The sequence below is a fragment of the Hyperoodon ampullatus genome (genome assembly GCF_949752795.1).
Source record: "Hyperoodon ampullatus genome assembly, chromosome: 1".
Classification (NCBI taxonomy): Eukaryota; Metazoa; Chordata; class Mammalia; order Artiodactyla; family Ziphiidae; genus Hyperoodon; species Hyperoodon ampullatus.
The window spans coordinates 174,374,551-174,386,819 of record NC_136914.1 but is presented as its reverse complement, the minus strand read 5'-3'; the positions used below and the strand labels follow the sequence as shown (position 1 = coordinate 174,386,819).

Sequence of the window (12,269 nt, the reverse complement as noted above, 5' to 3'; positions counted from 1 at the left end):
AATGAAAAACAGAAAACAAAAACATAAACCAAAAACAGTCCTTAAAATGATAGAGGTAGGTGCTAGTTTAGTCTTTGTGTTTGAAAATAGACAACTGCATCAGTTTTTTCCATTTATTTTTATTATCATTATTGTTGTTTCACATGTAAAATATGCTCATTGGATTAAAGATTTATGAAAAGAAATAATGTATACATATATCAAATTACCTTGGTGTACACATTAAATAACTTATAATTTTGTCAGTTATACCTCCATAAAGATGGGGCAAAAATGAAAAACTAAAAGAAGAAAAAAAACAAAACCCATACTTAAATTCTTATCACTCATAGGTAGCTAATGTCAAGGATACCTTGGTGTGTATCATCTTCTATACCTTTTTATTATGTTTTGTCCAAAGTATCATACACTAATGTTATTTTGTAACCTTTAGTAACTGGAAATGGTGTAAACTTGTTTCCTCATCATATAAAAGATGCATACCAATCCAATATATAGATGTGGCCATAACTTATTTTTTCATTACAGAGATGTAGCCATAGCAATTTCCTTATTACTGCAGATTTAGGTTAATAATTTCTCACTCTGTAAACATTAAAAGGATTAATTTCCTTGTGTACATCTTTACATATTAGCTATTTGGGTTAGAATACTACTAAAAGTAGAATTAATGTGTTAGACAAAGGGACTAAATATTTTAAAGGCTTTTAATGAGCCAAGAGATTTGTGTACATTTTTGCATATGTAGTTAAAATTTCTCTCTTTTATTTTTCTTACTGGAAGGAAATATATCAGCTTTGTAAAAGTTGATATGAAATGGTTTCATTTTAATTTTACTTAACGGTGCTTTCATCTTGGACCCTCTTAATTCAGTAATAGCTTTGTTGATACTAACATTAGAATGCTGATTACTGAGGAATTTGTTTTTCCATTTTTAAAATTTCAATTAGAATTTCTATAATTTTAAATTTTGGAGTTTGCATATAGTATTATATTTGTTAACTGAGTCTTTATTTCACTGTCTCTAGATCCTCCCCTTGAATTACCATCTTTCTATATGACTCCATCTCATCGTCAAGTTGTGTTTGAAGGAGACAGCCTTCCTTTCCAATGCATGGCTTCATATATTGATCAAGACATGCAAGTGTTATGGTATCAGGATGGGCGAATAGTCGAAACTGATGAATCCCAAGGTATCTTTGTTGAAAAGAACATGATTCACAACTGCTCATTGATTGCAAGGTAAACTTTTTTTAGATGAGGAATTGTCTCTGTGGATTTTATTTATCATTTCAGAATTGTACTGTTTAGTTAGAATTTGAATATTTTACCTTCTTGCATTTAAAAAAGCGAACTTCTGACATTTTTTTCCTGATTGTTACTTATCTTCTAAAATTAAATAGCTATCTTTTCCATCCAGTTTTGGAGGAAAAAAGCATAGGATAAAAGGGAAACACTGTTTAAAAGTGGGAGACTTTTTTTTTAAAGTCTCAAGAGGAAAAAATGTAAACTTTTAGTGCCAAACTTAATTTCTAACAATTTTCTGCTACTAATAAGCTTAGAATTTCACTTTTGGGAACCACCTAATTTTCACTGTCTTAAGATTAATGTAACATTTTAAGACACTTCCTTTTTTCACCCCACTAGTATAAAAGAATATAACACCTGTCAACCCCACGATTGGTGCAAGCACAGCAATAGTTAATTCGAATGAACTTAAAAGTACAAAAAACAGAATAAAAATAAATATGATGTTATCACTTATCATATTTTATTTTGGTAAAATCTTAATCTGTAGGTATTGAATTTTCTCTTTCCTTCTCTCTGCCTCTCTTTCTGTCTCTGTGTATCTCTCCAAGCCTTTTTCTGTCTCTCTCTGTCTTTCCTTCCTACCAATTTCATAAAGATAAACCTCAGCTTGAATATTGAAGAGTAGATCTGTAGTTTCTCAACTGTCTCCTGGGGCACTTTAGGGTAGTATTACAAAAGCATCATGAAAAAATTACCAAGAAACTAAAAGCTGTCTGAGTTGAGACTCAGGTTTGGGAATTTTGAGGTTCGAATATTCTATTTTATAATATCTCTTTCTCTTCTGAGATTTTCTATCTGTCTGTTAGAAGCATATTTTCATTTGTGTCTTTTAACTTTTATAGTAGATACCCTTAAATCCTTGCTTTCATATTCCAGTATCTGGGTCATCTTGGGATCATCACCTTGACTATTTTTCTTATGAATATGGTTTATATTTCCCTATTTAAAAAATATTGTTTATATGTCTGGTAACGTTGGATTGTATCCTGGACATTGTGAATGATTTGCTATAGAAAAGTTGACAGAGTACAGCTTATGGGACAAATCTGGCCTATGAATGTTTTTTTATAGTTTTAAATGGTTACATTTCAAATGGTTTAAAAGTACCTACATAATATTCTCAGTGTTGCGTCTTGGTCAGCAAAGCCTAAAGTATTTACTATCTGGCCTTCAAAGAAAAAGTTTGCTGACCCCTGACTCTGGATTCCTTTGTATTCTTCTCAAGACAGCTAGTTTTGTTTCATTGAACAGTTACCTTGGTTAAATTCAAACTCCTAGATCTGGCTTTTCTGTATTAGGCAGCCACTGAAATCTGCTTGGTGTTTGCCCTGTCTGCATGTAGGTCAGGGCCAGTTAAAGAGCTGGGTGGATTTTCTATGCAGAAGTTTGGGCTTCCAGCCAGGCTCCTTTCTACCTCTGTCCTCTGATTTTTCAACCAGTAAGATTTTGAGTTTCTATTTGAATAATGCCTGCCCTTGGGCAAAAGCCATTAAAAAAATTTCCTGGTTACTCCCCACTACCAATCCCTTCTTCCTACTGTCAGGTCCTCTTTGGTTTCTGCTTGCTTTGGATCAGTCTCCATGTGTTCAGATAGTTATCATATTGTAGTTTTGTTCACAACTGTTAATTGCAGGGAGGGTGGTTTGATAGGAGCCACTCTGCTATTACCAGAAGCAGAGTTCTTTTATTAGGGGATAAGATTGTTAGGAAAGTTTTTTATATGTTCTTTGCACTTAATATTAAGTTCTAGTGAGAAGATTCTAATTGTTACATTATTCTTACTGTGTGACAATTTCACAAGTGTATACATATGTCAAAACTTACCAAATTGTATATATATGTATTTTTTTGGCTGTGTTGGGTCTTGATTGCTGAGCGTGGGCTTTCTCTAGCTGCGGCGAGCAGGGGCTACTCTTTGTTGCGGTGCGTGGGCTTCTCGTTGCAGTGGCTTCCCTTGTTGCGGAGCACAGGCTGTAGGCGCTCGGCTTCAGTAGTTGCAGCACGCGGACCCGCGGGCTCAGTAGTTGTGACGCACGGGCTTAGTTGCTCCGTGGGATGTGGGATCTTCCCAGACCAGGGATAGAACCTGTGTCCCCTGCATTGGCAGGCAGATTCTTAACCTCTGCACCACCAGGGAAGTCCCCAAATTGTATATTTTAAGCAGTTTATTTTATGAGTAGACAATAATTGACATATAATACAACAATAAAGCTTTAAAAATGTAATAGAACCCTTTTCTGAATAAAAGAGCCTTTTTAAAAATTTTATTGAAAAGTATAGTTGATTTACAGTGTTGTGTTAATTTCTGCTCTACAGCAAAGTGACTGAACTATATGTATATTATTCTTTGTCATATTCTTTTCCATTATTGTTTATCACAGGATATTGAATACAGTTCCAAGAGCTTTAATTTAACTCTTAAATTTTGTAGCTATAAAGTAACTAGATGTACTTTATAAATTTATTTCTGTAAGTCATGTTTAAATTAATCTAAATTCCTTTAGCATTACAAAAAAAATTAATTATAAGGATAACAACTTCACCTAACATTTTTTTGTTGGTAGGGACACTTACCAAAGTGAAAATCTTTCATATGAAGACTGAAAAGTCCTTTACACAGAGTTAACCCCAGAATAATAAAGAAGTTGTAGGAAAAGGAAATATGTGCTTATTGGACTGGTTAACCTCATACACCTCTTGATTCTTCATTGGTCTCCTCATGTTGTTGATCCTTCATTAGTAAGAATCAGAGTTTGTATTTTTCCTAGACACTGAAATTGAAGCTACTTCCTTCTCCTTAAATCTCCTAACATGTCTTGTTGAGGATTCCTGAAAAATTTATTCCGATAATTGGTTTTAGACATTGAAGGTATTGCTGAAAGTTAGGTTAGGACCATTTTCCCCAGAGGGTATGCTAATGTGTCCTGGGGTGCCACAGTGTGTTAACGGAGGTGCTGTGTGGTATTTTAAGTGTTTGAGCATAGTGATACTGGACATTTGTGAGACACAACACAGCTACCAGCTCCAGGCAGTTAGGGTGTTGAATTTACATGATGCTGCATCCCTTTTGCTGGTGCCATACTTTAGATAATGGAATTTTGACAGTTACTATGGTACAAAGCAAGTAGTGTGTGAAAATCATTTTGGAACAAGGAATATAGTTGTCACTGTTTGATCTGTATCTAATGTTTGATTAATTTTGGAGTGCCCAATAGGCATGCACAACCCATTAGGAAGTAGTTGTGGTTAAGAATGAAATACTTATTTTAATTGATGTGTGTTTTTTTTTTCAAATGGCTACTAAGTTATTAGGACATATATACACAGTTTTAGGATTGCATTTAGTCATTGGAACCACCCTAGGTGTTTTTTTTTGTTTTTCTTTCTATTTTATTCTGTTATAGTCAATTGCATTTTTTTTAACATCTTTATTGGAGTATAATTGCTTTACAATGTTGTGTTACTTCCTGCTGTATAACAAGGTGAATCAGCTATACGTATACATATAACCCCATACCCCCTTCCTCTTGCACCTCCCACCTGCCCTCCCTATCCCACCCCTCTAGGTGGTCACAAAGCACTGAGCTGATCTCCCTATGCTATGCAGCTACTTCCCACTAGCTATCTATTTTACATTTGGTAGTGTATATATGTCAGTGCCACTCTCTCACTTTGTCCCAGCTTACCCTCCCCTGCACCGTGTCCTCCAGTCCATTTTCTACATCTGTGTCTTTATTCCTCTCCTGCCCCTAGGTTCATCAGAACCATTTTTTTTTTTTTTTAGATTCCATATATATGTGTTAGCATACGGTATTTATTTTTCTCTTTCTGGCTTACTGCACTCTGTATGACAGACTCTCTAGGTCCATCCACCTCACTACAAATAACTCAGTTTCATTTCTTTTTATGGCTGAGAAATATTCTGTTGTATATATGTGCCACATCTTCTTTATCCATTCATCTGTGGATGGACACTTAGGTTGCTTCCATGTCCTGGCTATTGTAAATAGTGCTGCAGTGAACATTGTGGTACGTGACTCTTTTTGAATTATGGTTTTCTCAGGGTATATGCACAGTAGTGGGATTGCTGGATCATATGGTAGTTCTACTTTTAGTTTTTTAAGGAACCTCCTTACTGTTCTCCATAGTGGCTGTATCAATTTACATTCCCACCAACAGTGCAAGAGGGTTCCCTTTTGTCCACACCCTCTCCAGCATTTATTGTTTGTAGATTTTTTGATGATGGCCATTCTGACCGGTGTGAGGTGATACCTCATTGTAGTTTTGATTTACATTTCTCTAATGATTAGTGATGTTGAGCATCCTTTCATGTGTTTGTTGGCAATCTGTAGATCTTCTTTGGAGAAATGTCTATTTAGGTCCTCTGTTCATTCTTGGATTGGGTTGTTTGTTTTTATGATATTGAGTTGCATGAGCTGCTTGTAAATTTTGGAGATTAATCCTTTGTCAGTTGCTTCCTTTGCAAATATTTTCTCCCATTCTGAGAGCTGTCTTTTGTTCTTGTTTATGGTTTCCTTTGCTGTGCAAAAGCTTTTAATTTTCATTAGGTCCCATTTGTTTATTTTTGTTTTTATTTTCATTTCTCTAGAGGTCGGTCAGAAAGGATCTTGCTGTGATTTATGTCATAGGGTGTTCTGCCTATGTTTTCTTCTTAAGAGTTTGATAGTGTCTGGCCTTACATTTAGGTCTTTAATCCATTTTGAGTTTATTTTTGTGTATGTTGTTAGGGAGTTTCTAATTTCATTCTTTTACCTGTAGCTGTCCAGTTTTCCAAGCACCACTTACTGAAGAGGCTGTCTTTTCTCCATTGTATATTCTTCCCTTCTTTATCAAAGATAAGGTGACCATATGTGCATGGGTTTATCTCTGGGCTTCCTGTCCTGTTCCATTGATGTACATTTCTGTTTTTGTGCCAGTACCATACTGTCTTGATTACTGTAGCTTTGTAGTGTAATCTGAAGTCAGGGAGCCTCATTCCTCCAGCTTCATTTTTCTTTCTCAAGATTACTTTGGCTATTTGGGGTCTTTTGTGTTTCCATACAAACTGTAAAACTTTTTGTTCTAGTTCTGTGAAAAATACCATTGGTAGTTTGATAGGGATTGCATTGAATCTGTAGATTGTTTTCACCCTAGGTGTTTCTTTTAGGCTAGGGGCATTGTAGAAATTATCTAGTCAGTGAAGGAACCATGAACCAAGAAAATCTGGGGAACTCTGGATTAGAGAATGCTTTTTATTGCCAAAATTTTTTATACACTTCTTCCTAGTTCAGTAGAGTTATGCAAAGTATAATGTTTGACAGACTTTCTGGTTATTTAAATTTAATGTCAAACTCTTCTGTGTCATTTTACCTTTATTTATTTACCTTTATTTCAGTGTTTTAGTTTGTTTACTGCCTTACTAAAGATGATAAATACTTTCTTTGATTCAGAATCACAGTGCCTCAAGGTCTTTATAAGAACATTTGTTGTTGTGTAGCCATTAATGATTTTAGGAAGCTAGAAAAATGTGTTTTAATTTCAAGGCATTATTTTGTTAAGTTAATTAAAATTATACATGCTTTATGTCTAATGATTTATTTGTGTCTACATAAAAGCAAAGTATAGTAGATCATGTGGGGGGAATAACGTTTAATTGAAGGTTCTGACATTTGCTCTTTAATTAATAGGTTTTATATTAGAGAATTATGATTTCATCTTGAAAGTTCAATTTTCTGACAGCTACTTAGAAATGTAGCTGTTAAAAGTTGAAGTGTACTTTTAAATGGAAAGCTACTTTTGTTAAAGCATTAATTGATAATTTATTAAATCTTTTGAGAGACTTAACAAGTTTTAACCCCTTTTCCACAAAATATTTCATCTTAAATATTAATTACACACTTCATAATATTAGTCTTATTCATGCTTGAGTATGGATCTGAAAAGGTAGATGTAACTTGGAAACTCTCTATTGGTTTTTTTTTTAAAATTATCATTTTGTTTTTGATTTTTTCTTTTTTTATTGAAGTATAGTTGATTTATAATGTGTTAGTTTCAGTTGTACAGCAAAGTGATTCAGTTATGCATGTATGCATGTATCTATTTCAGATTCTTCTCCCTTATAGGTTATTCCAAAATATTGAGTGATGTTCCCTGCTGGTTACCATTTTATATATAGGAGTGTGTGTATACTGATCCCAAACACCTAATTTATCCCTCCTCCCCCCTTTCCCCTTTGGTAACCATAAGTTTGTTTTCTATGTCTGTGGGTCTATTTCTGTTTTTATTGCTTGTATGTGTAATCTAAAAAAAAAAAAAGGTTACAAATGAACTTATATACAAAACAGAAATTGGCTCTCCTTTAGTTTTGCTGAAGGAAGTGCCATGATGTTTCTGCCTTGGCCCTTGGTTTCTGCTTCCTGTGGTGGCCTGCCCTCCCTTTTCTTGGAGGGAGAAGTCTCAGTGCCACTCCATTCATTCTTTTGCTCTAGCTTTTACCGTAGTATTTTAAGTCTCCCTTTACCTGCCTGTCTTGACCTGCTGCTGAAGTATGTAAATGGAGAGGTTATTTTTTATTATTATTATTATTTTTAATCTAGCAAGCAAGCACTTGGCCTACAGCATACATTCATGTTTGCTCAAAGAATGATTGAAGCACATGTTGTCTTCCTTCTTGCCTAACCATATTTTCTCTCTCTTTAAACTCTTTCTTCATGCAGTGCCCTAACCATTTCTAATATCCAGGCTGGATCGACTGGAAATTGGGGCTGCCATGTCCAGTCCAAACGTGGGAACAATACGAGAACCGTTGATATTGTGGTCTTAGAAAGCTCTGCACAGTACTGTCCTCCCGAGAGGGTGGTAAACAATAAAGGCGATTTCAGGTCAGTGACATGGAGAGTGCTGGAAAGGGCTGACTGGCCCCTCATCTTTTTATTCTCAAAGGCATAGACATATGTGATCAGTCTCCTATCCTCAGAAAGAAAATTTGAGAAATGTATGTGTATTTACATATATATCCTTATATATCTAAGGACTACCCATAAGTGATTTCAGAATCATTTATGGAGATTAAAAGTAAAAACAGGTGCCTGAACTTTATCTCAGATCTATTGATTTATGAGTCTCTGAAGGTTGAGCCAGAAGTGTTCATTTTTATCAGGTGGTTTTGTTGTAAAAGTTAAGAACCACTACTTTAGGAAACAGTTTGGAAATTCTACTAAAATAGTGTGCTAATAGCATTTCCTGGTTTTTTAAGGGCTTTTTTTTGCATGACCTTTGGAAGGTTTTGTGGTGCTAATTGACTTTTAACCATAGGCAGTTAAGTAGACATCATAATTAGCAGAAACACGTAACCATTATTCCTCCCCTTTGGTTCTTCTGGCAATTAAGCAAGAGGGACTTTGAGAAAGGAAGGCTGTTGGGTGGTCTGAAAGCTGGAGAGCCACTAGTGTTGGACTCTGTTAAGATGATCAGAATGGGTTAAATACTGTGATTTGTTTGCTGGTTTTTTAGTAGAAAGTTTAGAATTTGTGAGAGCTGACAACTTTTACCTTAGACTCTCCTTACTTTCAAAGTTGCTTTAAAACATTATCTTTAAATATGTTATTTACCTAAGGTTCTTTATGTTTAGAATTTTAGTAGTGAGTTATATAGTTATTATAAATGAAGGGAAATATGTAGCTCTGTAAAGCAGCATAAAGATTGTTGAATACCCAGTTTATAGCTGGCTTATGATTGGTGATATTGCTGCCTTGTGGCTGTAAGTCTGGTTTTTAAGGGTAAGAAAAAAACCCTTTGGTGTTAATCTTTCAAGTCAAAGGTAAAGAAGCAATAACATCTTTACCTCAGCTACTTCTTCATTGATTTTTTTAAAATTGTCTTTCTTCCTCCTCCTCCTCCCCCTTTTAAAATTCTCCTTGACATGAATGTGTGGAAATCATAATTTATTATTGCCAATGGATAAGTTTTTTATGTGGATTAACTGTTAATCTATAATATTTAAATATTTAAAGTATACTTTAAAGTGCAATATATAACATTTGTTAATTTTGATAAATTCAACATCTTCATTAAATAGTCATAGTATGTTTTCTGCCTATGGTGGATTTTCTGTTTTTACTCATAGTTTTGGAGTGTTTTCCATTTTTAAAAATAGAAGTAGAGTCTAATCATTTAACTGATTAATGAATTATTTATCTTTTGACATTCTGTAAGATATTATACAGTTACAACTTCCACTGCATTAATAAGATTTAGTTTAGTCTTGCTTGATTTTTTATATAGTTTTTCATAATGCATTCTATTTTGGTGTGGCTGATATTATAATTTAGCAGTTCATATGTTATGAGTCAGCTATAACTTTTATTAAATATGTTATTTTCATTCCCAGTTTTGGAGAAATAGAGCTCAAATAACAAAGATTTCTCTCAATCCAGTTAGTGCTGATCCATACCAGCAGGTCAGTGTAGTCACTTCACTTGCACAGTGACTGTACAATTTATCTGGGCTTCACCCAGATAAATTCGGTTGTATGTATTGGACGTCTTCAAGACCCACCCCCCGCCATCCCAGCCAAGTGCAGAAGTTTGCTAAAAGGACTTATGGGATTCAGCGTATAGCTGTAGTGACATCTAAGATATAGTGATACAGTAATATACATAGCTGGATAATAAGGGAAAAAGACACAGGTGGGTTCTGGAGAGATCCACATGTAAGGTTCTTGATTATCTCTGCCTCCCAGGAAGGTCACACAGAGCTCACTACTCCTCGAGCCTTGAAAAGACAGCAGCCTCTGTATAGTGTTTCTCCCCAGGGAAGCCCACTGGAGACACAGCTCCCAAAGTTCTTGTTGGGAGCTGGTCATATAGGCATCCTCTGCCTACCTGATACCAAAATTTCAGACCCCCAGGAAGAAAGCAGGGGCTCAGCATACACCATATTGCTTGTCCAGACAGTCTAGGTACAGTGAATCACCCTTACCAGTTAACTGTTTATGGGAACACTCCAAGCCTCAAGTTCCTAGGTGCCACCGAAGGGCCAGCATTGCAAGCAGGCCTTTCTAAGGAGAGCAATCTTGGGCCTGCTATGGTAACTCTTTTCTACACATATACTAACTCTCCTTCTGTGAAAGGGCAAATTCTATTTATATTGGATAAGATTCTGACCTTATGTAACTAATGGTTATATAAGCCAACAATATAGTAACAGTAATTAAAAAGAAGCGCAGGACCATTTGGTGTACCATTTTTCTTTTCTACTGGGTAAGATACAACTTCCCTGTCTGTTTATATGTAGAATATTTTAGGAAAATATTCTGTTAGGGTAATAAAATACACTTGGCTGATAGCTTAAAACGGTTTAGTCCATTTTAACTTAAAAAAATTTTTTTTTGGTCCTTATTATTAAAGGAGTTTTGTTTCTTCTTGATTTTTCTCTGATTCTGTGTGACATGTTCTAGACCTTGATTTTCCTTTGCTGTTACTAGTGTCAGTTCCCTTAGGCCATTTTGTCTTCGTCTCTCTAGGTGGCCCAGAACACTGGCAGGCATTACCGCACATCTGCAGTGTACTCGGAATACCCACAGCGGTGGTATCTATCCCGGAAACGCCCAGGATGAGAGAAAGGCCTGGCGCAGATGTGATCGAGGTGGCTTTTGGGCGGATGATGATTATTCTCGCTGCCAGTATGCAAATGATGTCACTAGAGTTCTTTATATGTTCAATCAGGTAACTGGAAAATCTTCAGATCGGCCGAGGGTGCTAATAAAACATGGTACTCACACCAAATACGTAAGATTTTTTTTTTTAATACTAGTAAAACATAGGATTTGGTGTTTATACTTCAGTGGACTGTGTCTTTGGGATCAGACCTGTCCTTCTCAGCCAGAGAAGGGCATCTCTGGCATCACTCTTCCTTTCCAGTTACGACCTGACTCTGTGCCTTTGCCTGAATACCTTCATCATCTGTATCTCCAGGCAAAATCCCAACCATCCTTCAAGTGCACCTGGGAAGCTACCCTTTAGTTCCTTTTATAAATCCTTTGTCACAAGTGATCCCTTGTTGCACTTGTACTATTCGTATGCTTTTTCTTATCTCTGCTTCTGTGTGTCTTTTTTTAAACCATAGCAGATTATAAGTGGCTGGCAGGTGCTTTCTGTGTGTTACACATTTTCTTAGGTTCCTCTGCACCTGATATACCCTTTTTGTAATGGCTGGTGCTGAGTCGTGTTTAAGTCAATAAATAAACAAATGGGAAACATTACTGGCAGTGCATGGCAATACAGATAAGAGGCAAATAAGTGATTCATGCTCCCATGTGGCAGGAGTTCCAGACCAGATATTGATGCTTCCTGGCTGGAATACTCGGGAAAGGTGTTACTAGGCAATTGGAATTGAGTATATATAGAATTTGGCTAGGTAGAGATGAAGAGATTGTGCAGCCCATTTATGTACTGTTATATTCCATTCCAAGTTAAAAATAATTCCTTCAGGTAAGTTTCCAATAATATTTCAGTCTTCTCAGTTTTGGGAAAGCACTTTAAGAAGGTCATAGTGAGTAAATGATAAAAAATTTGAATTCATTGCCATGTTTTGAAATGCAAAGGTAAGATGTCAAAATTGTGTCCATCATTTTGCTAAGTGCTTCTCTTTGCCTTTTTAATATAGATGCCCCTCAATCTTACCAACGCTGTGGCCACAGCCCGACAATTATTGGCTTACACTGTGGAAGCAGCCAACTTTTCTGACAAGATGGATGTTATATTTGTGGCTGAAATGATAGAGAAGTTCGGAAGATTTACTAAAGAGGAAAAATCAAAAGAGGTATTTTCTGGTTCAGATTTGTAGCATACAGCTTATCAGCAAATGGTCATGTGATAGGGTTGAATCTGTATTTTGAAAGGCTGTTTATGTTTGCTGTATTTGAACTAAATATGCCTTTTAACTTCTAAAATTGTCAT

The 12,269-nt window shown here is 35.6% G+C and overlaps 1 protein-coding gene across 1 annotated transcript in view; it reads left to right on the top strand.

Moving 5' to 3' along the window:
* The window catches only part of ADGRA3 (adhesion G protein-coupled receptor A3), a gene marked incomplete at its 5' end in the record, with an annotated part of 119,572 nt that overhangs the window by 59,608 nt on the left and 47,695 nt on the right, over window positions 1–12,269 (top strand). Inside the window, 4 exons of the mRNA XM_079714184.1 lie at window positions 1,029–1,242; window positions 8,028–8,192; window positions 10,835–11,036; window positions 11,977–12,132. Of these exons, the coding sequence (XP_079570310.1) occupies window positions 1,029–1,242; window positions 8,028–8,192; window positions 10,835–11,036; window positions 11,977–12,132 (737 nt within the window). The remainder of the gene's footprint in view (window positions 1–1,028; window positions 1,243–8,027; window positions 8,193–10,834; window positions 11,037–11,976; window positions 12,133–12,269) is intronic.